This window comes from Bombus vosnesenskii, unplaced genomic scaffold, assembly GCF_011952255.1.
Source record: "Bombus vosnesenskii isolate JDL3184/JDL3185 unplaced genomic scaffold, Bvos_JDL3184-5_v1.1 scf7180000014527, whole genome shotgun sequence".
NCBI classification, from domain to species: Eukaryota; Metazoa; Arthropoda; class Insecta; order Hymenoptera; family Apidae; genus Bombus; species Bombus vosnesenskii.
In genome coordinates, this window is record NW_022883502.1 from 97,225 (window position 1) to 125,156 (window position 27,932).

The 27,932-nt window shown below is 29.5% G+C and overlaps 1 protein-coding gene across 1 annotated transcript; it reads right to left on the bottom strand.

The window, feature by feature from the left end:
• Positions 1-256: 256 nt before the first annotated feature.
• Positions 257-12,895, bottom strand: LOC117239985 (flavin-containing monooxygenase FMO GS-OX4-like). Its single transcript, XM_033505808.1, has 7 exons — positions 12,503-12,895; positions 10,140-10,374; positions 4,218-4,359; positions 3,371-3,682; positions 1,976-2,126; positions 1,145-1,419; positions 257-527 (listed from the first exon to the last, which is right to left on the bottom strand). The coding sequence occupies exons 2-7, from the start codon at positions 10,346-10,348 to the stop codon at positions 315-317; spliced, it is 1,302 nt and encodes a 433-aa protein (XP_033361699.1). The 5' UTR covers positions 10,349-10,374; positions 12,503-12,895; the 3' UTR covers positions 257-314.
• Positions 12,896-27,932: the final 15,037 nt, after the last annotated feature.

The following is a 27,932-nucleotide window of genomic DNA, read 5'->3' on the forward strand; positions in this document are numbered from 1 at the left end:
TAGTCGCTGTTAAGCTTTGTTTGCTGCGTTCGATTTCGCAACTATGTCTGTTCATTCTCGTCTCGACACACGCTTTATTTCGTAAAGAAGTATGCGAAACGTTATCATCCTTCGACTTGTTTTATCTAGACTGTAGACATAGTGCACTGGTATTTCAGTGCTAAACAAACAAAGACACTAAAGTGATCTTGAGCTTAATAGAACAGAAAACACAAGAAATATCATTGAACGCCAAGTAATAGCGAACTTTCAACGATTTCTATGCAAAACATTCGTTAATTAGAACAGCTCTGCTTGATTTCCGCGTTTAAGGCTTAACAAGGTTTACAATAACACACTACAAAATTTTCATCGTCAATTATGCGATATTGGTAGTTCTTGTAAGTGGTGAAATCCAATTCACGCATTTCATTCGAGTGATCGTAAATTTTTCGGATTACTGGTGGGAAACTCGCAGTATTCGCAGCCGCAGCTATTTCGTCGTAATACGCCCATTGCCGTTCCTTTAGTTTCGTGATATGTCTTAGCTGTAAAAATATTAATTTATTTTATTTCTTCGTTGTGTTTTGGATATTAAAACAATATTATGTTATAGTAAGTTGCGATATCGTTGTAATTATAGGTATTCTTCAAGTTAATCTTATTGTGAAAATAGTATAAAACGAAACAAAAATCTTACATCTTATTGCAGGACTATTTACTAATTTGAAAATTACTAATTATGGTTCCTAAAATTGACATGTGCCATTTAAGACAACATTTGATTACGACGTATTGTTTTCAATAGTTATGGATTAGTTATTGTTAATACAATAATACAAATTGTAAATAACAGATAATCAATGATTTAATATAATTTAATATAAGTATGACAGCGGTTTTCTTCATGATATCTGTGGAAAATGAAAATCTGTTACTTTGAATCTGTTGATGATTAAAAAATATCTCTTCGACCTCAAGTCGATATCTGCTTTTTTCGATATCTTATGACTTAAGAAATTAAAAATACATGCGACGTACGAAACAAATGAAAAATAAAGATTAAAATATCACCTGACGGATATACTGCAGTGATTTTCAATCCTTATTACAAAAAAAAGTATAATGGTATTGTGTATATTAGGCAAATTAATAAAATGTATACCGGAATTCCAAGGTCGAGAAGAGCTTCCTTTTCCATCTGATATTCTTCGCGCATTTGTTCAGTAGAAGGTAACTTAATGCGATTTTCGAGAATGCTTAAAATATACTGAGCTTGCAAGTGAAACATAGGAAATGGAATTACTATTGCAGGCAGTCCCATTACGAATAAATTCGGATAATCCATGTGTATTAGGTGTTTGTAAATCGGCTCGACGTGGTTGTTGTCCGTACGCATCTCAACTTTAGTCGACATAAAGGGATACGTAAATTTATAGCCTGAAAACATAAGATTTCGTTGAAAGGGGTATCAATTAATGGTCAGTTGAGAAAGTCAGGGTCCTACCGAGGGACTAAACAAATATATAAGGTTGGAGTAGTTTATTTTATTAAATTTTATAAAATAATTAAATTAAATGAAATTATTAAGAGAAAGGTACCAACTCAAATGGGAGAGTGGGAATTAATATTAGAATATATTGATAAATCTGATGATTTATTTGATCTGATGATTTAAAAATAAAGTATGATATATAGATTGAAGTATTGTAAAACCCTCTTTAATTGAAATTTACTATTTTGAAACTGAAGGCAACTGAAGTTTTATCACTTTTTTCTGCTATCTTTATTTCAAATATTTAATCATTATTTTGTAACAATCTGTACAATCTAATTTTACTTAGAAAATAGAAAGACACGAAGAATTTCAAATATTTGAATATATGTTAAAAAATGAAAATTCGACAGGGCCCTGACAAACTTCCACTTACTTATGTATAATTAATTTGGGATACCTCGATCACTTATATGTACGAAGGAGATCAAGTCATTTTACCGGTGCAATATATGAAGTTGTCTACTTCAGCCGTGGAACCATCGTGGAAGATGAATATGTTTCCTTGAATCGATTGAATTCCAGGCCTCTGTTCTACGTTTTTCGACATTCTCGAATCAACTGGTTCTGGTAGGTTGTGGCTTAAATATACCTGGATTGGTAAACATATAGGTAATTTCTCAACAATGTAGTTACAGAGAAAACGCATGCAGAAAAGCTTATTTTAAGTAGACTTGAATTTTCAATCTTTCAAATATTGTCTTTTTGAAATAAGATAAAAGCTTACTGTAGTAACGTTTGTATTTGGATATTATTGTATTTCACTTATATAAAAAAAAGATTTCGCATATAATATGATATAGGAACTCTATCTAAATCACTTACACCATGAAAATGATCTTTTCATTATTGGAATGAATTGAATATCATTTTGTTACACTGTATACTAAGTATAATATAATAATAATACATGTAATATATGTAATATATAATGAGCTAAATGTGAAACTATTTCTTACAATATTTTACTTAGATATATATACAATTAATAAAAAATCATTTTTGATTAATTAATCTCAAAGCAATTAACATTGTATTTGAGAACAAACAAATTGCATATTACAACACGACTCTTCAATCAATTAGCAGATACTGATAACGAGGAATAATTTTTTGCGAACGACGATGCCTTCTATCATGGTCGTAAATAACTTATTCATGTATACAGAGAAATCTTAAAAAACACAGAATCGCATAAGTTTCAGCATTGATGCAATTGAGAGATTCATAACAAAAACAACGCAGATCAAATTTTTCAATTTTTAAAATAATAACGCATTAATTAAAAAATGATTTATATCATGAGCAATGAAAATTCATCGAATTTACAAAAACAAGCTTTAGTTAGAGTAGAACTGTTTTTGTATTTCTGCTAGCAAGACATTGTATTTACGTGATTTACGATACGTGAAATGCATGAAAAATTTACGCGATTCAAACTAATAACACCAACAAGGATTTAGTCACGAGATTTATATCCACATGATTTAATTGGATACAGTCGAGACAATTATAATATAATCGCAGGTAACACCCACAACTGTTAATATATAATAGTAGAATATAATGAATATTAATTACAAAATTGTAAAGTATTATTATAAAATAATTAAATGTATATAACAAAAATAAAACTAGTTCTCTTTTGGAGAGAAGTGAATCATCAAGAATAGTTTTTAACACATGCATGGAAACTTTTCAATTTAGCTCTTGTATATTACTTCAGGCGTTTAAAGCTAGAAACAAAACTGGAATAAATAAACTATTGTATGTCAATTGACAGAAAAGATATGTGCATAGCTACGGTAAAGTAACACTTAATGAAATTCCGCGTACCTTTTCGGCGTATTGCGAGACTTCTATGGCGATATCAATACCAGACCAAGAGGCACCGAGGATGCAAACTTTTTTCCTAGTGTACACTTCCGGTACCCTGTACTGATGGCTATGTATAGATTCGCCGGGGAAACTTTCAATACCTGGAATGTGTGGAATATGGCCTACGGTATAGTGACCATTACACAAGACCACGGCGTCGAACGTTTTAGTTGTTTCTATTTTGCTTTCCAAATCCTCGTACGTGACCATCCAGATTGTTTGACCGTTTCTCAAAGTTTCTGGTTCTACGTGCTTTACCAGCGTATTTAACTGAAATATAATTTATAATATAATTAATTTTTTGTGAAAGTACCAAATATATGAAACTTAAAATTAAATATTTTTATGTTGAGAAAGTCTATAACGTTTCTGGTAATCGATATTTAAAGCTTCCATTATATTATTTACTACAAACTTGTTGAAATTACAAATTGTTGTTGAAAAACTCCTTTTGTATTGACACAGATACCAATTATATATTTTTATATGATAATTATATATAATTATATTATATATACATAGTTGAATTGAAATCTCTGCCAAATGATGAAATGCTAAATTTGGACACTGTACTAAACTGACCGGACTAAATTGAACAATGGAAACAATGGAAAAGGAATTTTTCAACAACAATTTATAACAAATAATTTGCTGTACAAATATTTATATTGCAAATTATTTATTTTATGGTACACTAATCTTATGAATTACTTAATACTTTAAAATATACTTTTTAGAATAAGATAACGTACATATATGTGAGATACTAAAATTTTGTCACTTAAGGATTGATCTGCCTCGTTACCTTTATATGCGGATATAAATTAAAATATTTTACATAATCCGAAAGATATTCTCGAATTACGCTGTGATGAACAAATGATGGCCCTTCGTCATGTGTCATTGGAAAATCAGGTATTTGCATTATTTCCCGAGGAAGATTTGTTCTGTAACATATTACGATAGTTTATGAAAGAAATTATTTAACCCTAAAATAAATGAAACATTGTTACAAGTAATTAATTACTTAACATTAAAAATGTATAATTACTTAACAATTATTTTTAAATATATACTTTTATTTTTGATTATTACATTCTCGATACTGAGTCGATCGTAAAATGATTGTAAAATAATTGCAACAATTAATTCAGAAATTTCCTAATTTCTAATTTCTCTAGTTCTTAATCGATGAGACGTAATTTTCTTTTTTCTGTATCAATTAAAAATACGCAAAATTTACAAACATGTTACAAAAAGAAAAAAGGCGTTACAATGTCAAATGTCAAAGCTGATCGTCTGGGCTTATATAAAGAACCAGAAAAGAGATCTATTCAGGCAGGAATACCATTTACATAATTGCATTTTCTTCTAACTAGGTCGCTAAATGTAAGATCATTCATGCAGAAATCAATCAATAAAGGATGTGAACAAGCATTGAAGTTAATAAGCCGAAGTAGCAGAAGACTGTCAATGAGATCATTGATAACTTTGCATAAAAAAATAATATCAACAATCTTCCTGCAGTATCAGCATATTCATTTTGTGGAGTACTGACACGTAGTTGTGATAACGATTGTGGATTGAACAATCACAGTACACAAGTATCACAACTATCATACGTGTCAGTATCGCATTTTTCTGTATTTATAAATAATCATTGACGCCTGATGTAAATTTATCACAGCAGGAATTTATACTGTTTTTATAATAAGCTGAATGTATATATTTGCTTTAATGAGGAACTTGACCGTATGATACCAACATATTTTAAGCAAGATATGACCAAACGATTATACAGAATTTTTAAAGCGTAGGGATTTCTGAAATCCCTAGAAAATCAGAAGATAAATCCAAATTCATTCATTTGCCTTGTCGATAATGTTAGTGATATGCTCGGTAAAACAGTCGCTCGTTATAGAGGAAGCCTAGGTGGCACTCTTTATTTACCAGAAGATAGGTAAGAACAGTCAAGAATGTAAGAATAACAGAATTCTTCTCTTGTTTAAGAAACATTCTCGTCATTTGGTACTTGGGTATCTTTAGGTATAATTTGTTGCAAGCCTACCATCTTCATAACCTATTAAGGTCTTCTTGCAATAAATTCTATATTCCATACAGATCGACGAAGAATGTTTCTAATTATAATAAAACAAAAATCATGGAAACTGTATAAGTGTAATTACATGTGACCCAAATATGTACATACTATCGTATGTTATCAAATTTTATATGCGCAATACACATCTTGCTTAACCTTTAATAATCGTCAAAATGTACAAATATTAATCACTACGAATGTATATGTGAGTCATAACTTTAGTAAAAAGGAACTTTGCTATGGAAATTAAAATCTCTGCATTCTACAAGAGAATATCTCTAATATATAAACAATAATGGTACGTAGATCAAGTTGTACAAAAGAAATTATTGAAACTAGAGTAATCATAATTTTAAAAAGTAATTTCATTTTAGGTAAAAATTAATTGTTTGAACTAAAAATAAAAATACAGAATACAGACATAAAAATAGTAAGATGTAATTGTTCATAAACAAATTTTTCTTTGACATATTTATTGTTCCAACACTGTGTCATCCGAGCTAGCATGTAATTTTATGATATGCATATGATATCAATACAAATATAATCGATACAATACGTAAATTACAAATCGCGAAATTTTGAAGGACGTTTTTGTGATAATTTATAAATAAAACATATACAGTTTTAATATATAAATATTATTTATATATAAATATTTAATTATTATTAATTATTATTATTAATTATTCATATTATAAATATTTAATATATAAAATATTTCCTTTTCCTGTTCTTATTTCATCAGTAAAATAGTACAGTACATAATACGCTATGACATATGTTTTTAATTGGTATTAACACATTACATTGATTACAACATAAATGATAACAAAAATTCGATTGACAGTGATTGGCAGTGACTTGTTCTTTTTAATGCAGAGTTTGTTTTAAAGTGTTGTATAATATACAGAAATCAATTAATTAACCAAGTTATTTATTAGTTTAAAAATTAAGTAAAATAAATACTTTATACGATTGAAATCGTAGAAGAGCTGTAAAATATTCTTCTAACGAATTGTATGCATAATCGTGAAGTAATTGTTCTTGTAACTGTTCGTTAACTCTAAACGTGAAGATGACTTTTCGATTCATTAAGTCTGAATCATGGTGCGACTTCTTTTTATAGTTACGTTTAGATTAAGTATTGCTCTAAACGGAATGAACTGAAAGGAACGACTAGTCGCGATAATAGCAAAATCAATGAAGAAATATAACCATCAGTAGAAAACTACTTTATTGGATTATGAACTTCCTCGATTGTAATTCTAACCTCCAATGTTATCTTCAGAAATGTATCCTCGAGGTTTCCTATGTATTTCACAACATTCATGTTTTGTTTCTTATACACATACCTATTATTATACTACTTTTCTAAAATTTACTATTTATTGCATTAACATAGACACTAATTTACTTAATTTCATTTTCAATCATTTCCAGTTTGTCATTTTCTAGATGCCAAGGGTTCTTAATTTTTTCATAAATACAGGCCACCAAAATCAAAATTGTAATATTTCAGTACCAAGCGGAAAAACATATTTTATATGTAAGAACTTCAAACTATGCTCTTAATATTTTACTGCTTTATTACTATCACGTGTTTTTATTTCATTTCTAACAATTTCCGGAACAGCTTACCAAAGCGATTGTCTCATTACTATGTCAAGAAGTGTATCGCGTGTCAGCAAAGTTTATCGCAACCAGCTAGATTGTCTAGAACCATTTTACTGTATAAATGGCGTAAAAACAAATACGATCGATGATCCTGTGTTTGCATCGCTGATCGAATAACCCAAATTGTGAACGGTATTTGGTTTGCATTCGAATTTAATTCCGAAATTATTGTATTTTGCCATCTGAACTATTCCACCATGACAGATTATTCCATTCAAATGGAATTTTATCAGTCTAGTATCGTATAATATAGTAGCATAATATAGTATATTGTCGCGTAGTATAGTACAAATAAAAAGATCAGTATAAATAATATCATTTTGGAAATCGTTTCGTGTAAAAGCAATTATTCCAATTTCTATCAGTAAATTCTAAGTATTTCTTATTCTTATCTTAGATAAGATATTTTTCAATACTAATTATGCAGGCAATGTATAATAATTTTTGTGATTTGCAATGTATTGTAATGAGCGTAAAAACAATAAATATTTGCTACTATTAGATTAAAAAATATAACGATTATTCGATAATTTGTTTTATTATAACTGCACTAGTCACTTCTTTATTTTTGTTTCTCTCGTTTCTTTTGTATTTTATGCATTATTAATTACATCTTGTTTTATGTTGATGTATTATGTTTAACAAACTTTTTTTAACATTTTAATATTTTAAAAGATTTTAAGGCTTTGTTATTAAATTGTCTTATGTAATTATATGCTCAAGCTTATATGTACTTTACAACAACAGTATTCATTTCAGCAATAAAAGATTATAATTCCTAATTTTTACTCATTTTGATTGTTTATATTTTTCTAAGACAATGGCGTACGTTAAGTATTTCATGTTATTACTACTTAATTATTTAAAATATCAAAACAGATAAAGTACAATTGTTTAAACTGACTTTATTACAGATTTAAGATATTATATAACCACATATTTCATTACAACGATATTGTAATAATTAGTTGAAATCTTTCTGTTATTGCACACATCAACTATATAAAATTAATTGAAACAATAAAAAAAATTGAAATTCAAATACTATAAAATATAATAATAATATAATATAATAATAAAATAATATAATAAAAATACTATAAAAATAGTATCTTTTTATTTTTCAATCTGAGTGTAGTTTAATTTTCTAATCTATGCACAATTCTTATACATACTTAAAGGTTATCGCCCATAGACAACTTTATTTTCTTTTCATTTATTTTTCACTTCGTAAACACCATTTTCTGCACTTTTCTTTTTTATTTAGTTGTTACTTTACTTTTTACGTTTTACTTTATTTTCTACCTTTTATTTACTTTTTGTATCGCAGACATTCTACCTTCTTTCATCTTTTATTTATTTTTCCTGCCGAAATTATTTCAGTTTTTGTCCAAAATATAAAAAAGCTTCTCCAAAATATACGAAAACATCTTCGGCATAATTTTACATACAGCGAAATTGTACGTAATCTTATTCAGGAAAACGGTGCCGTTAAAAGATTTCATTTGGTAAGTTGTTTGCCAAACGATGTAAACGGAAACATCTTTGTGTTCTACCAAAGAAATTTTCATATTATCCATTAAGCTATGAGTTTTAACGCGAATATAGTTTAATTATTGCAAGTTCAATGGCATTAAACCTATCCAATGTTAAAATGTAACAATACCTTCAAGTTATGGTAATGTCTGCGAAGAATAAAAATTTTCTTTTTTATTTTTCCAGCGAGACAACGATCTACAGTGAGATCCGTTATAGCGAGACATGATAAAGTGCACCCCTACCGAGCGAAAATTCAAAGTCGATTTTCTCGAAAAGAAAGCCTCAAACGAAAAATTTGTATTCTATATTTTCGACTTCTTTTTTCGCGTAGAATCGCCCCCTTTCCGCTTGTACCACCAGTTACCAACCACCCTGTATTTCTTTGACCAATATCAGAACGTATTAATTACGGCTAAATAGTATTTATATTTATTGCAGTACTAATATCAAGGATGATAATATCTACATAATAACATGTAAATCATTAACTATCTAATAAATGTAATCTTGTAAACGCCATCTTTTGATGTAGACATATCACTGCTTCGTTCTTCATAGTAACAGAACTCAGAAAACGTGAATTTCAGTGGAGAGGCGATTCAAAATTTATAAAGAAATCTTCGTGAGACATTTTAACAATATTATAAGTTCGACTTGACACAAAATATGCTATTATTCTCGAAAGCAGTACTATCTTCCACTTATGGTATCATAAAATAATTGAAGATGAGTCAATGTTGCTGTAAAACTAAGCCCAGACTGATAGCGGCATAAATAACAATCTTACCTTCTGAAGCAAATCTGATGGAATTATAAATATTTACATGATGAGAGTGCAAACATAATGTAGACATTCAATAAAAGTAAATTTGAAATTTTTTGAGTTGTGCCACTATCATATGTTACTGTATGTGCGGGGTATGTAAACTCGACATAACCTGGGCAATGTCAGCATTACACACTACACACTGCTGCCTGGCAAAGTCCAAAGAAATTGTTGAATAGTGAACATAGACTACCCACATTGCCCACCACTCAGTCGACTGTCAGCAATTATTATTTCTTTTATAAATGTATATTATAACTTTATATATGTAATATAATATGATAATAACTTTCAATACATATGTATATTATGAATTTATATATAGATTACAAATTGATATTAAAATGTAAAAATTTTAATTTTTATTTAAAAACATATTATAAATTTAAGTAGTTACCTGGAAAATTTAATTTTGAAATTAACATAAATTGAAAGATTATAATTATGTCAAGACATTGAATGGTAAACTATTTACTTGGTAGATTTGGTCTGTCAAGGGTGTATCAATGAAGTAATTGACATTAAATTACCACAAGTAAAGCGAGAAATGGCGACTAGAATGTCAAATGAAATGTTGCACTAACCTTAGATTCTTATACATACTACTATGAACCGGTAGTCCATGCTTGTCGACATCGGTTTCATCAGTGTAAATCCATGTACCACCAACTTGATCGGTTTGCTCGAATAACGTAAGACTGTAAGTGTCCAATTTGGCGGCTGTATGACGAGCTACCACCAGTCCAGCTACTCCACCACCAATTATAGCGATTCTGGTTTTGCTACTCGGCATGTTTTCAACAGGAAATTCCTTGAAATCTATCGAAATGAAATACAAGGAAACGCTGGATAACTTTCAGTTTTAGTTTGTAATGAGTATTGTACAAATACAGGCCATGATATTCAAAATAGCTATTTTATAACTTTTTATTAAAAGTTCCCAGATTTACAACGATGCATCTTTCGATATTTGAATGGATTTATAGAATTTATAGAAAAGTTTATTTTTTTCTTTGCATTATATAATATATGCATAGCTCTTATTTTGATTTCGTTGGTATATTAGGTTAGGTTGGTATATTACCACTTAATGACAAAATCCGCAATCACTTAGTTGCCAACTCAATAGATTGATACTTTAGCCGTCGGTAGCTTTAGTAGCAATGGACACTATTGTGTTAACGTAACGTTTCATTTAGTATCTTTTTTCAGTAACTTTACATTATTAAATACTGTGTCTTAATATTTATCATGGTAAAGACTTCCAAAAATGTATACAATATCTTTTTTCAAATCGTAGAAATCTCTTCTGATTTTCGTAATAAAACGAAAAAATAAATAAAAAGATATTTTCTATAAAATATCTATTATTCTAGTACATTTTTGTAAAACAATATGTAAGTTACTTTATTTACACTTCTCAATAACATTACAACGCAATTGTACACATTGTTTCATGGCCTTATCATTAAAAGGTAATTAAAATATAGAATTAATTATATTAATTTATTATGGAAAAGGAAGAAAAAAGGAATAGAAAGGGAAAAATTAATCTGTTTGTGTTTACAAATCACTTGTTGTAATAATTAAAAACATTACTAATTTTAAGTTATTAAAAATGTATTATTATGTTTAAGAAAGCAAATTCTTAACGAGCAAAGAACACTTCTATTAATCTTTTTTATTAAATTTTTATTAATATTTTTATTAAATAGTTTTAGAAACATATTATAGATATTTTTTATATTAAAAAATATCATAAATAAGGAGGGAACACAGGAATTTGATAAAAAATTATACAGCTTTAATATGTATTTTTAAATTACTTTATATAATATTTTATATACAGGATGGTTGGTAACTGGTGGTACAAGCGGAAAGGGGCTGATTCTACGCGAAAAAAGAAATCGAAAATATAGAATAAAAATTTTTCGTTCGAGGCTTTGCTCTTTATCGCGTCTCGTTATAACGGATCTCACTGTAGATCGTTGTCTCGATGGAAAAATTAAATAAAAAATTTTCATTCTATATTTTCGACTTCTTTTTTCGCGTAGAATCACCCCCTTTCCACTCGTACCGCCAGTTACCAATGACCCTGTATATTCTTTTTTCTTTATTACAAATTTAAATTTTATCGAAAACGTTATTACATTACCAATTATATATATATATATGTTTCATATTGGTTAAGTGTTTGTAGATATTGCAAAAATTTCTGATTCGTTTGACGAATTGTATATAGTTTTGTATAGCTTAAAGTTTACCTAAGGTGTATATTCTTTTCGTTCTCTGTATGGATTTTAGCTGTGAAAATAAGTACGATGTATAATTCTTTGATACGAAGTTGTGCATAAAAAGAGGTTAAGATGTAAGCAGGAAGTTTTATAACTTCATAAAGAATCTAGTAAACTATTACGACTACTACTACTAATATGTTACATTTGTACAAAGTACAGTGTGTTCAATTACTGTGACTGTTTACCATGATTTTTTAACAATTTAAAAATTTTGACATTCCTAGAAAACTTAGAAAACTGACAGCATTGCACCAGTCTTATATACGTATTTCAACATAAAACTTTTACGACATTAAAAAGAAATTATTTCTTCAATCATTACGTACGAATACAAAAACAGTAATTATCAACCCAACAACTGTTTGAGATTTAGGTAACTAATAATAGTTTTCCCCTCTATTATGTATTACAGCGAATATAGTGAATTATGATAGCTTGATCATGAATCTCATAAATTTATAAAAATCTGATGATAAAAAGCATTGATCCCAGTTCTAAAAAAAGTTTAATGAAATGAATAATTATCTGCTAAACACATCAATGATGCAACCGCTATATAAAATTGACACGAACTTTGACATAACTCTTGGACATAAAATTGTAAAAGGAAGGATGTTGAAAAATATGAATTAAATAAAGTGAATACGTACATTGCGTAGAATCGTGTGTGCACGTTGATCGATTTCTTGTAGTCCAACAGGTATCGTTCGATTGGCAAGGCAGAAACTCCGCTTGCAACCAAAGTAAACAAACTAACTATAACTTGTCGAATATTAAACTAAGTACATTATCTTAATACTTGTCGTGACTTTCTCTTTTCGTTCAAGAAAAACTCTTGATAAGGAGGAAATAATAGATCTGTGCAGCTTTGACGTCGTGATTATGCGTGCAATGCTAAATCTGTCGAAGGAAACAGAGACGGAAAAAAAGGAATAAATATGGAGACGTCACTGAATACGATGTACCAGAAGAAAACTAATGACGAAGCGACTCGCTCAGGAGCAGAATTAAGACTGTCCACCCGAAAGCAAGCCGCTAGATGCAACGGCGTCGATGCTCTATGGCCAGCTTCCCCTCCGATCATCGATGGCTTACGTAAATGCGGGAAACATTTCTTTCTAGAAATATACTTGTAACTTGTCGCGCGGCACAGCTCAACTAACAAAAAGATAAATAAACAAAAAAGATATGATTATAAAATTAATCTCTAAAATTATACAAAACTTGACAAGATTACAGGTATTACAAGATTCTTTTAATTTCCATAGCAAAAAAAAAGGATAAAAGTGTTGAAAAAAAGATACAAACATTTATGTTTAAATTTTCATGTAAAAAGTAAGTCGAATAAAATTTAAGAAAAAAGTAGTGCTTTGTCTTAAAATTGAAACATTATTGAACAAAATGTTTTCGCATAAAATATATTAAATAAAGAATATGACTTTGTAAGGAATATAAAGAAAAATAAGCGAAATGGTATATATATATATTTGTTTCAGTAATGTAATTATAGAATTTTTGGATGAATTATTTAAATAATTATTTTTTAAAACAGCAAAACATAAATTGAAGTTCAATCAATATAAGTATTAGATAATTAACTGTAATACATCATATTACATATATAGTTATCAAGAGTTATGTTTTTCTCCTTAAATATGGTATAAAATTATTTTCTTTTAAATTTACAAATCAAATCTAATCTACGTGTATTACATAGATTATTAAGGAAATAATTCATTAGAATATCAACCGAGTGAAGTATAATGCTTTCCACTAATGTCTTGGTGAATAGTCGCATAAATAACAGAAGTTCTACATCTTGTCAAATGGAATGGGAACTTCATTAAGAAGCTAATAAGAATATAATGTCAGTCGATATGATAACCTGAATTATCATTTAATATTCTTATCTATTTTGAATCGGTTTTAAATGTACATGATCTAAAACTTTTACGATGTGACCTAAAAAATAAATATCTATTTAAATACGTAAAACAAACATATTTTTCCACATAGATACGTATGAAAGAAATTTAACAAAAATAATAATTTTCAAAATAATTTTTAATCATTTTTTATAATAAATATTTTCAACACATCCCTTAAGTAGTAAATGAGAGATATAAAAGATAAGTTTCAGAGATATAGCGAAAACACTACAATTCCTCCTTGATATTATTGTATGTTATATGTTATATAATATTATATATTAGGAAGCAATCTTGAAAGTCAACTAATATTCATTTCTATCTATAATTTTAATTAAACTGGAGCGTAAAAACTACCACGATGTGACAAGGATAGTAAATTATGCCAAAGTACGCATGATATGTAAACAATATGAGCAGGCTATTAAATTATCAAAAAAATATTACAAAGTGATAAATTTGTGTTACCTCATATTTTCACGGATAATATTTTCTTGGAAACTGTTTCTAATAGATTACTGATTTTGATTTGTGAAAAATTTGAAGATATCTGCATAGAATGCACATAATATGTAAAAATATATAAAACATATCCAAAGTATTCATTATAATGCCAGGGAAATAAATCTTTATTTAAATTCCATTTCTTTAGTCATATTTACAAATATATGAACTTGCATAAACGCCCATAATCTAATTATTAAATATTGTTATACCCTAAAAGTAACAGAAACAAAATTTAAAAACTAAAAATTTTTACATATATTACATATATATTAATATACTGTTTATTATATAAATATTGTAATTAATTATAATTTTGCGATTTATAATTTACAACTTATTTACAAATTTATTATTATTTACAATTTATTATGCAATATATTATAATTAATAAATATTATAATATAAATATTATTATTAAATATTATTATATAACAAATATTATGTTATATGTATAATATAAATATAATATAATAAAATATTAATATAATATTATATAATAATAACAATATTAATATTGTATAATATTATATGACGTTATATTATATTTATATTACATTTATTCTTATATATTTTTAAAAATATTTTTTTGATAATATTTTTTTCATAAAATATTATGTAAACTTTGGTACAGCCTATGTCAATTTTTGGACCTATTCACTTGTCTTTGTTTTATTTAGATTTTGGTTCATTGCCAGTGTGGGGGTCGTGGGCAACTGCATCAAATAAAATCACGACGAGTATAAAATCAGTGTCAGGTTGATACGAGTTTTGTGCATACCACTATATGTCACATATATACATACATCCCGTGATACGTATATTCAATCCGCACATTTCTTCACTAGAAACATAACATGCATGCAAGCATGATGATTCAAAAGCCAACAAAAAAAGGCAACTTCATCAAGTTACTGATAAAATGGTAAATTTGTTAAATCCATTTCCGATGAAATCATATGGGGTATGCCGAGTTTGTCTGCATTAAAAATAACGCTGTCAAGGTTGAAGTGTAAATGACGAGCATTCAATACTACATAAGCATATCAATATGGCTAGTGTTAAGTAATTGCATTAGATAGTCTACTTAATTGATTGATACTGTGGAGTATGTATTAGATATTTTAATAAATTATATAGTACAGTGCAATTTAGTTAAGATAAAATAGTAATGCATATTAATGAATACAATAGGAGATTGTAATAAATGTGAAGCATGATTGTAACCCATATAACTTGTATTTCTATCAATATTTACTAACATTGGGATGACTAATCTGTAATGTACATATATAGGCTTTTATATTCTAATAAAGTAATTCAATCAAAATATTAAAATGAAATAAAGCTTAAATGCTTAAATGCCTAAATTTTCTAATTGAATAAATGGATGTTTATAATTCAAGTGATATGATGAAAATAAACAGGTACATATAATTTTATTTCTGTTTCAATGAAAACATCAATTAAGTAAAAAATGCGAGCATGGTTTTAGTAATTGCAAAAATAGAAACGTTAAAACCCCGTCATTTTGATGTGTTAAATAAATTAAAGTAATAACATTCTAAAAAATTATTTGTGTTCTTCCAAAATGTAGTAGATATCTTTATTCGTTATAACAAAAAAATATCTGCCCTAATTAATCATTCAGTAATTCATATGTGAAGTGTAGTAAACGGTATGATGCAAGAATATCGTTAAATCATAAATTTGTTATTTTTGCTGGAAACATGAATAATATCATAGCAGTAAAAATATGATTCGCTGATTAAAAAATTTGCCAAATTTATATTAAAATGAAGATTATGTTATTTATTAATAAGTAATAACTTAACTATTAAGATCGTTTAAAGATTTCTATAAATTATGTATAATTTTAGAAAAAACAGTTTACTTTCACAAAATATGAAAGAAAGTAAAGAAAGTGAAAACATTATTATTAAACATAATATATTTCTGTACATTGGCATCAAAATGCATTAGATTTGTACGTAATTATCAAGTCTATATAAAGGAGAACAAAGTTTATTTATTCTATGTTAGTATACGCATATATTGTAGTAACTTTTCTATCTTATTTTTAATTCTGTTTGATAAATGTATCTCATTCATGATATCAGAGTTATAAGCAAGAATTAAACCCAAATTATGACGTTTGCAATGATTAGAGTTCACACACAGAAGGTTAATGACTTCGTATAAACATGCAAACTTATTTAGTTTACCATCTATATATTGCAAGTAAAATTGATGCTTACTAACATCGTGAGGCAATGAAGAATGAGACATCACACCTTAAGTATGACTACATAACCAATTACTACATAACCTATAACATACAACCAATATAAATTATGTAAAAAGTAAAAATTGAAAAATTCACTTTTTAATTTAAAATATTAAATATTGCACTATATTTTAATACTTCTAATAATTTTTGTGAAATTAAAAAGTATTATTATGCCAAAACAATATCCTTCAAAATTAGTCTCATGTCACAATTATTTCAGACACAAATTCTCTTTTTCTCTTGATTCTTCTGTCAAAATAAAATTATTGCAAATATATAAAATATCAAGATTATTATACAAAACAGCATATAGGTGTATAATATAACTGTAAAACACTACAGTATATATAACTTGTAGAAATTTATAGATACAGAATTATGTATCAAGAATTATTTCTAATATAGCATAATATAAAATTATATCTTATGACAAATTGGAAGACAGTTTTATCAAATTTTTAGTATCATATTTGTACATTAATTTAATGGAACGTCTGCGACTATTTAGTAATTGTATTTGATAATTAATAAATAAAATAATAAAAATAAATTGTATTTGGTAACTCGATAATTTCGTTATGCAGTTGATTTAGTTTATGCCTTATAGAAGGCAACTGGGGCTTTGATATTTATTACCGTACGCAATTGTTAAATCGAATAAGGAGATGCAACATTCAATTTAATTTCTGTGCCGAGTAAAAGATATTTTGTTTATATTATGTTGCTGCTGAGCGACAGACATTTCTGATGAAATCACAGAAAGTTGTGTAGTCAGTGAGACTAGTTCGCAATATAAAAATGTACATTGTACATAAATATATGTCATTCGAATGCAGGGCCGGTACTGCGTATAACGAACATTCTATGTGCCTCTTCATGAATTTTGCGATATGCATCAAAAAGTTGGGAAAACAATAGCGATCAAAGAAATTATTTAGTTAAGATATTAAAATCATTAAAAGCAAAATCTAAACTATATACATATAGACAAATAAACTATATACATGCTTATAATTAAATATATATATGCACTATAATTAGGTTATGGTTATATATAGAACTGAGTAGTTTTATAAGACAAAAAATAAAAAAACAGAAGGCTTGCGATTTATAAAATATAAACATATGAAATCTGTGTGTGTGTAATTAATATGATAGAATGTCACTTTTCTTAGAAATTATATATCAATATCTTCACTTTTCCCAGAAATTTAACATTATGTTTATATTAGCTATTTATTTAAAAAAAGTTTCCTTGATAATATATCTTTATTACTTTTTTCTGATAAATAGAACTTCAATTACTATCGAGATGTATGTTGTATTTAATATTTATATTTAAGTCATTATTTTTTTCTCATAGTTTCATATTTAATATTTTTAACATACCTGTAAACATAAGCTATAATTTTTTTAATTGTATTTCATTTTCATATATTGTCATATACAATATGTATAATTATAAAATACAATAAAATAAAAATAAAAAATAAAATGAAATGAGTAGAACAAAAAATAAAATAATGAATATGTATCGCGTAGAATTATGAAATATTTAAATGTAAAAGTATTAATTAATTAATTAAATTTGAACAAAGTAATTAATCATTATATATTTTTAATGATATATTATACAATGCCATATTACATAATGTGCCATTGAACTGATGCTACTTTCAACTTAAGAGAAAGAGAGAGGGAGGATGGAGACAGCGCATATATAGATATTTTATATCTTTTAATCAGATATTATTCCTAAAAATATATTAATCTATTTACAATATCTTTATTAATATACAAAGTTTCTTAACATTTTAGTATTTGATACCCTTTCCTTTATCAAAACATCAGGTGGCGATGTTGCTGATGATTAATGATTAGGAATCAATTATCTGGTCTCCAAAATTAATTCATTTGGTCTTCAAACGTCGCATCACTGAATTCTTTGCCGGAAAACTTTGAAGGAAAAATATCAAATTTATTACATAATAGAAATCAAAATAAGTATATAAAATATCTTTCATAATAAAATGAAAGAAAGTCAATCCTATTCGTAACTTACAAGAATAAAAATAAGCAACACTTTGAAGTGGTATTAAAATGAATATTATTAGTAAAGTATTATTATTGTGTATCGTACTTGCATAGTATTATTAAAATAAATTATATTATTAAAGCAAATGAGTCACCAATCCGTCTATGTGCTCTATCGAAATATAGCAATTTGATGCTATTTCATATTTTTATTATAATCCTTTTGATGAAGCATATTTATGATCCTATATTGATATAGTATATTTCATTATAACCATCAACATAAATATAAAATATTTCCTGTTACATATGAAACATAAATACTTTCCATTATAGAAAATAGTGACGATAATGAATCGTGAATTTACAGTATTAACAAATTAATAGAAACATATAAAGAAATTATTTTTAAGGCATACATAATACAACGTGGCCTGCTGCAGTTGAAAAACTGTTTCGTTAAATTAATTTTTTATCCACAAAGTAACGAACCTGTGTAATGAAAACTTTGAATGATGCAATTTATAACCTATGCGAATAATCAATACTTAAAGTAAAGGTTATGGTTTTTTTGTGCTTTGACATTGTCTCTATGCTCAGTTTATTTTCATTGTCAAAAAATACATTAATACTTTAATATCTAAATTCAAAGTTTAAATATTTTATTTTACGCTTCAGATTCTTACGAGCCTGGGCTTTGATCAGCGTGAAAGGCAAATACATTAAGTAAGGTTACGCTACGTCCTAACTGCATATCGCATCTTAAAGCCGACAAGCCAACCGACCTACCAACACAATACTAAACAAACACAGCATTTTCAATGGTCGCGTGCCAGCAGTGTTAGCAGGTATACGATATACGGTCAAATCTGACGCCGCGTCAGGGAGCCACTAGGATTATTGTTCGCGAGGACAAAGCTGATGAGTAATTAGGAAGCCTTTAGAATGGAATCATTTGCGGACACAAAGCGAAGCGGAGAGCACAAGCGATCTCGATATAAAATCGAAAAGCTGCCAGATTGGAAAATAGGACAAACAAACCCGACACGAAGCCGGAGAACTGTTAGGAGTTCGGAAAAAGTGCAGACGAATCTAATGGGAAATCAGGAAGCTGCAAGATGCAAACGAACCTGATGCAAAATCATCTGATAAAAATCGACGCAATTCGAACGCCAAAGTCGTATCGTGTGGATACATTCAACTATGTTATATAGGATTGCGGCTTGAATGTTAGAGTTTAAATAATTATACTCGAATTGATGCAGAAACATAGATATGTGTATTGTAATCAAATGATAGTTACAAATGTGTGTAAGTTGCGAATAAGTGAGTGTGATTATGTGTTACCTTCCTTTTTTCGGCACATGGTTTCGACGCATTGGGACTTTTCTGCGACTAAGGGCAGAATTTAGGTTATCTTGCGGATTCTGCAGGGTCAACATTAATAGAAAGAAAGCTTTAGTCCGATCTCACTATACTAGCTCTTAATGAACGCGATGCGAAGCAACCCGGTCACACTTTTCATAACGTTCTATCCGAGGAGCGTAATTTTTCGAAAGGTGGAATTATCAAAATTCAGGTGGGAGTGGATCAAAAAGTTTATTTGACGTATATGGAAAATATAATCCTTTAAAATTTCCAAGGACAATAGCTTCCAGATGTTCATCAGAATTATTCAAAACTGTTATTCTAGCGTAACCGCAATTGTGTCTCATTGTATAGATAAATGTTTGAAAATAAAGGCGTTTCTGTTTCCGTTTCATAAAATTCAAGAAGTGCAGTAGGAGGCCAGATAATCTCCGTCCGTGACAAGGTTATCAAAAGAAAAATATTTTATTTTCTGTTTCACTTCATGTAAAGTACTATTTTATTTAAATTTGATACCGCTTTATTTGATCTGTAATCCTATTATTTAAAATAGGATTTCAAATATTTATTCTCTACATTTTGCCCAACTCTGACTCTATTCGTATCTACATACGGTCATGTTCGTGCTCGAAGAATGTTAAAAAGAAAATTGTATGTTTCGCCATATACGCAGGTTGCGACAGAGGGAAATTACATCCATTAGCAAATTTTTTATATTAGCTCAATTACGACTAGACCAGCTCATAAATTATGATTACGTAACAGTAAAAGTAACCATCGATAGTACCGGAATATACCATATGCATACGGTATGTATTAATTCGAATGTACTTACCAAATAATTTCAAGTCTTAAGTTACGATACATAAAAGTTCCATGATTTCGAAGAGTAAATTTTATTTGTTAGATCAACTTCTTTTTTAACTACCTCTTTTTAAATGGAAATTATATTTTTTTCTTCAGATTCTCATTTTACGGGAAAAGAAGGAAATACTTTTATATGAGATATTTTTTATCAGACCATCTTTTATAGATTTCATCTTAAAAAGATATTTAATTAAAATAAAAATGTATTTCCTTTTTACTATTTCCAAAGTAGAGGATAGAAAATTAAGTGATACAAACCAAACTACTTTAATTTTTCTAGAATAAATAACAATTCCACCTATTTACATTACTTTTTTATTACATAAAGAATCACAATAATTTCTCACAATCTTCATAAAAGATTTTCAAAATATTCTCCATTTTATGCTAGACGATAGTAGAATATGTTTTTAAGATCAGAAAAATGGAAATCAGAAAAGTGAGAATAGAATTGAAAGGAAATTGATGTTCAAATAACATTGAAGACGCCTAACAAATACAAAATAAATGGGATAATGGAAATATTTACATTTTAGCTATTCACATAAACACTGTGTATAGGGTATTCATCACAAATTATTATCATAGGTTAACGCCGGACTGAGCAGGAAGAGATAGGCGAAGAAGTAATGATAGTTGGGGGAGGGGGGGGGGGGATTATAACACCAGAACAGGTAACGAGGGAAGTATGTACAGGGTGTAGAAAAAGTAAGTGTAAAAACCACAATAGAGTGATTTTACACCTCTAAATTGGTGAAGATTTGTAAACAAAATTTTGTGCAAAATTGATTTTCAAGGACAATTCTTTTTTATTGCATCGTATTCTTCTCATTACGAAGATGAAAAATGTCAAAAGAATCATATGTTGCAACTCAACTGTTTCTTTAGAAAAAAACGTTGAAATTTTAATTCTTCTGAAATTGAATTTATTCATCACATTTATACATTTATATTCACATTTAATGAGAAAATAGTGTGCTATTTACGAAGCAACAAGAAATTACAGATTACAAATTAATGTACTTTTTGTTTTTTATTGTAATAAAGCATGTATTTTTCTTGACGATAACGCAAATTTTATTTACTTAAACCAAATAATTTGTGGCGTAACAAACAACATATTAGGAAATGTATTCATATTATTCGTTCTGTATGTATGTATTAAATGTATTATTTTGCAAAATATTTGGACATTTAATTTTCTACAATGATCTTACATAAAAAAAACACATATATTATATGAATTTTTTAAATGTCAATACCTTCTTGGATAGTCTTTTGTTTTATTACATGTTGTAATCGATTTGGCATGTATGTTATAATTTTGTGTAAATAATTTTGCATGATACACTTACATTCTTCTAATAATATTTGTTTTAATTTTTCCTTTGACGTTGTCACGTAGTAGATACAAGAAATCACTAAATTAACTGGTCACCAGTGATTGGTTCGCATCGTAGTTCGAACGTTCACAAATCAGCAAATAAATTCGGAGTTTTAGATATGATAATAAAGTTTATTGAATCCAACAGAATAACGGCTCAAAGTATTATGACAGAGTGTGTACGATTCAGAGTCTTGCAATACAATGTCGCGTGCTGATTTTGGGAGCGTTTTTATATCTTAGGATTTGGACCCTCTGCAGGAGCTGCCGCCGGCCGTAGATCAGAAGCGCCCACCTTCCCACTGTCATTTAGTCACGGTCTTTTGGACCTACAGGACGTTTCTCTTTTGACACAGGGCCATCCAATTGTCATTTTATGATCCCGTAATTAATCTCTTCACTCTTCACAATCAATGAAGGTTGGGATTATTAGGAACTACATTATTCGTCTTGTTAATTTGTCATTGCAGATAAAAAGTACAACATGTTTGCAACTTCTACGCTTCAATCTCCTAAGCGAACTACATGAAATTACTATACAGGGTGGTTGGTAACTGGTGGTATAAGCGGAAAGGGGGGGAAAAAGAAGTCGAAAATATAGAATGAAAATTTTTTTTTTTTAATTTTTCCATTGAGGCAACGATCTACGATGAGATCCGTTATAACGAGACGCGATGAAGTGCACGCGTACCGAGCGAAAATTCAAAGTCGATTTTTTCGAAAACAAAGCCTTAAACGAAAAATTGTTATTCCATATTTTCGACTTCTTTTTTCGCGTAGGATCATCCCCTTCCCGCTTGTACCACCAGTTACCAACCACCCTGTATATCACGAGCCGCTCCGCCAATTTTTGAACGTAATTTTTGAACTGGTCACCGTGGGCAGAATGCAGACTTGCTCTTCACATGCATCCTCTTTGTTCATGAGATTTGAGGTCAGTGAATCTTTCTCTGTGAAAGAAGGAATTGTTTACAAATAAAATTACAAGTAAACAAGTTACATCCGTTGAACAATTACAACTTCCGATTGAATATGGTTTTTACCGTACAAAGTCAACACGTATTTTAAGGAGTAACCTGGTGGAAATATCGAGGAGAAAAAGAAAGAAAAAGTAAAGAAACGAAAATATGGAATATATAGGGTACTTAACCTAACTTGATCGTCTTAAATTTTTCGGTTATTTTTTATGATAAAGAAAAATATCAGAGGAAGAGAATATTAGGTTCGAAAGTGCAAATATGATGATAGACAAAAAAATTTTCTCAAGGTCAACATATTGCACACCGTTGAATTTATTTTCTTATGAGCTATAAAATCGTTGCAATGAAAATATGTAGCTTTTTAAAAATACTTCGATGACCTCGAAATCTCGAAAAAAAAGTGACCTTGAGAAATTTTTTTTGCCTATCGCTACACTTGTCCCTTCGAACCGAATATTCTCTTTCTTCAATATTTTTTCCTGTCATAGGAAATAAGACAAATATTTAAAATGATCAAGTTAGGTGAAATACCCTGTACAATAGAAAATCTGATGCATCCACGTGCAATAATCGTACTAGATTTACGTTACATTTCGCAAAATATTCTACCAATTTCCATCGTTAAGGCAATCTAATTGTAAATAGTTTACGTAACATTTTGTTGTCACCTATAACCGTGACTTTTTTCTTTATGCTTTATACTTTAATATAGTAATATTTCCAACATATGGTATTTCTTATGCCAAAATACAATCTTCGAACATAACGAACGTCTTAAATATCAAATAAACAATAGTATCAAAACATTGTTAATAACATTCTGTGATATATTTATAAAGATTGCTAATTTCTTGATAGGATATTTATCACAAATTATTAAATTTATATAATTATACTCAAAATAAACCATAGTTAATTTACAGAAATAATAAGCTAATTTACATAATAAATATATTTTAAATAACATCAATTTTAAAAAATAATAAACATAATTTTTGGCCATCGTCTTATTTAATTATTAATAATATCAGTTTCATTTAGTCTATTATTTTATTTCACTATAATAATAACATTCTTCCTCTATTTATCAATCGATTTTGTTTATTTCAATAAATATGTTTTATGTCAGATCATGCAAATATGGAAATTAGTATAAATAAACATTAATAAAGAGATAGAAGAGACATATTTGAATTTTCACGATAAGAAATAGAAAGTAAGATAAGATAATGTATACTAGTTTGCAAAAGCAGAAGTACACGTATTTTTAAAATCGAAGATAATAAGATCTACATCATGACAGGCAATTGTGAAATACCTTGCGCATTTGAAATGCATACATTAACTGTTATCGCGACTCGGTTGCTTTATGATAAGAAATTACTATATTTAATATCATGTGTTGCACACTTTATTCTCTGATGCGGTATCTTGAAGCAAATAATGGGAACTGCAGGAAGTGATGAATAGAGTCTGAATTAGCGCTTTCTGCTCCGATAGTCTCTTTCTTCAATTATTAATTATACTTATTTATAGCATAGCTACGATTATTTAATTAGGTCAACCAAATAGAAATATGTCGTGATACGATCTATCAAATAAAATAAACTCCTTTATGTCAAACTTACTTTTACTAAAAATTTCTATTTAGTTACTTTTGCTTAGAATTGTTGTCAAAGGGGCATTCAACAAAGCAAACTTACGTTAAAGAACATGATTAATATTTTTTTGAATTGGTTGTGATACGTCCGGTGACCCTTTATGTAACCCAGAATCCATCCCTCGGTCGAGGCGGTCACTAGCTGTGCAAATATAGTTAGGGCCCTTACTTGTCATAAAATATATTCAAGTCGAGATGTTCCTTATGATTATTGCTATTGACGTGATTGCCGTGACGAATCACTCAAATAGTATCAGTAATTTACAGATCATTCCATCGAATCTCAACGCTTCTCTACTGAGTCCACAGAGAGCCATAAACAAGTCTCTGATCTTAAACTTCTCCCTGAAATTGCCCGCGCCTCCAGCGAAGTCAGCACACTCTCCAATGTCGAACCAAGTTCCAATCACGGACGCCACGACGCCCAACGTTCCTTCACCAATTATGACACCCAGCACAAGCAAGACGAAAGAAAGACGAGAACGAGAAGCTCGAACGAACTCACAACACGATCAAGGATCTGATATTTCGGAGTCACACTATCTGTATTTCTTTCGGGAGATCAACTATCAGACTACGAAGAAATTTGGAACCCTCCCGAGCAATGAAACCAGGTGGAAACCTGGCCTACCAGATCCACCGATGAACTCGCCAGGAAGAACGAACCAACGCATTCCTTGCACAGTCCCAGCATGGTAACACCTTCAATGGTCCAAGGTGACACTTGGCCAATTTAGAGCGCAACTGGCGCGTGAAAGCAGAGTCTAGTCGGAACAATCAGTTTTACGCGGAACCAGCGGACGCTATCGCACGCAAAGCGGCAATGATATCAAGAAAACTACGTCGGAACAATCCAGCACCAGATAAATATCGACACAATGAACCAGAATGGCTACAAACGCTAGCAGCTGTAGATTCTAATCTACTGTATCCAATCGAATTGAAGGAATCTGAACAAACGACAGATAAGATGCCTCTGATTTCGTCTTCCGCGGATAATTGGGCCAAGAGACTCTGCTCTAACGAGACAAAGAAAAGTCCACGGGCCAAGCTAGTGCAACCATTAAGGATCATCACCAAGAAAACGCGATTCGGATGGATCAGCGGACGGAACCCTGTCTCCCAATCAACCGTACACATCCTTCACTTCTCCACGACGGATCTTCATATGGATCCCATTTGCTTTTATGAAATCGACGATGTTCCACGACACTTCCTGGGCTCAGCTATTCAACGACACTACCTGGGCTGAGCTGTTCGACAACAGTACCAGTACCAAGGTGGGTCAACATTTCCTGGGTCGTGGATTTCAACTGGAATTTTCTTGGCAACGACAGGGACGACGACGATCCAGACTACGAGGTAGACAATGTGTCCTCAACGCAACGGCCCTTCGACCGTGTCATCAAGTTCAACCTGGCGACGGCGGCATCATCCGGACGATCACAGTCAGACGGCAACGAGCATCCTGGATCGAGGCTTCAAGCGGCTCACCTTACTACCGAGCCAACCCGATCCAGCGGAATACGGCCAACTATCAATCGACAAGGAGTTGGATGGCAGATCCAATTAATTTTATCTTTATAGAACTTTTGATCGGTACCCTCTGAACAGAGGGAAGATGACTCTTTATGTAACCCAGAATCCATCCCTCAAATTGTTGTAATAATGTCATTTCAATACTTATGAAAATTTATCTGCGTAATTTTTTAATACAATTGTACATATTAGACAATAAACAAACTAGTTGTCATATTCTGTCATAACAAAAAGTAACATTTAAAAAAAGATACAATTAACACCTTGCAGTCAAAAATCAACGCTAGAGGTGAGCTGTATCTATGTATAGCACAATTTGTCTTTAGCCATGCATGTTTCATTGTTTTTCCGACCATATTATAAACATTGATATCTAAAAAACTGCTCAAAACCAGTAAAAAGAAAATAGCGTTTCATGTGGTTGGAACAACTCAGAAGGATTTTTTTCTGTACAAAGCCATCAGAAAATTGAATCAGTAAAGGAAAGGTTAAAGTTACAGGATTAGCAGTAAATTGGCTTAAAATGTATTGGATAAAGTTAGAAAGGTCAAAACGCAACATCACAAGATTCAAATATGATTTTAACAAAGGTTCAGAGTTCAATGTCATTAATAGCTAAGTTGGTAACAGATAGATCCAGTAGTTCTGGAAAATGTGGACCAACCTGTACAATATCCTACGGCAGAGTAGTAGATTTGTGACAAAAAGAGATATGTGCTAAACCTGTTGAAATAAATTCCTCCTATTAAACTCAGTTATTAAAAAGATTTCAGCATAAATCATGATGATGAATGCTTGGATAGATCTAACAAAAAGGACACTATTTATCTCGATGATAATAACATTAAAATCTACACACACTAGTAATAATAGTTTTATGTAATAAAATTTTGTTTAGATATGAATTTGATGGTATTAAGCATTTTCTTTTTATTTTCACTAGCCAAGTCGATTAACTCCCTTAATTATGCGAAAGTTATAATAATATTAACGATTATTCCCAGCATACTATTCATACATTTTGCAGGTCGCTAGATAAAAATTACATTTATAATAATACATTCAACAATGTTTATTTAAGTTTATATTATGTACATAAATATACATTATGTATATTTATATTATGTATTATATACATGTCGGGTTGGCACTAAGTTTAGAGGCGTGTAACAAATCTTCATTCGGACTAGCCATCGTTGTTGTACAATAGAGATTATATTTACTGGTATAAATATTGATTTTTACAAAGTTTGACAAATAACCGTGGTGATTAAACACTCGAGATGTTAATGACAATGTTCTTAGGTTCAATAACGAATCCACGGTCAACGGCGTAACTCTTTGTTAAACGTAGAATATATGTTGAAGCACAAAGTAACGTTTGCTGTGACGCTCGGTATAATACTGCACGTAAAGACGATGCGAAAGCTCTCCAAGGTGATCGCAAGAATAAAAGACTGATGGAAACTCTCCTCTCCCTACGATCGCGTTTATTCGTTGCATATTGGCCGGAGATACCAACAAAA

Bases quoted from the DNA above. Each gene is read 5' to 3' on its own strand.
- LOC117239985 (XM_033505808.1), bottom strand. From the start codon at position 10,348: ATGCCGAGTAGCAAAACCAGAATCGCTATAATTGGTGGTGGAGTAGCT. The intron at 4,360-10,139 runs GTTAGTGCAACA...AATATGTTACAG, and splicing joins AGTATGTATAAGAATCTAAG to AACAAATCTTCCTCGGGAAA. The intron at 2,127-3,370 runs GTACGCGGAATT...TTACCAATCCAG, and splicing joins TCTCGCAATACGCCGAAAAG to GTATATTTAAGCCACAACCT.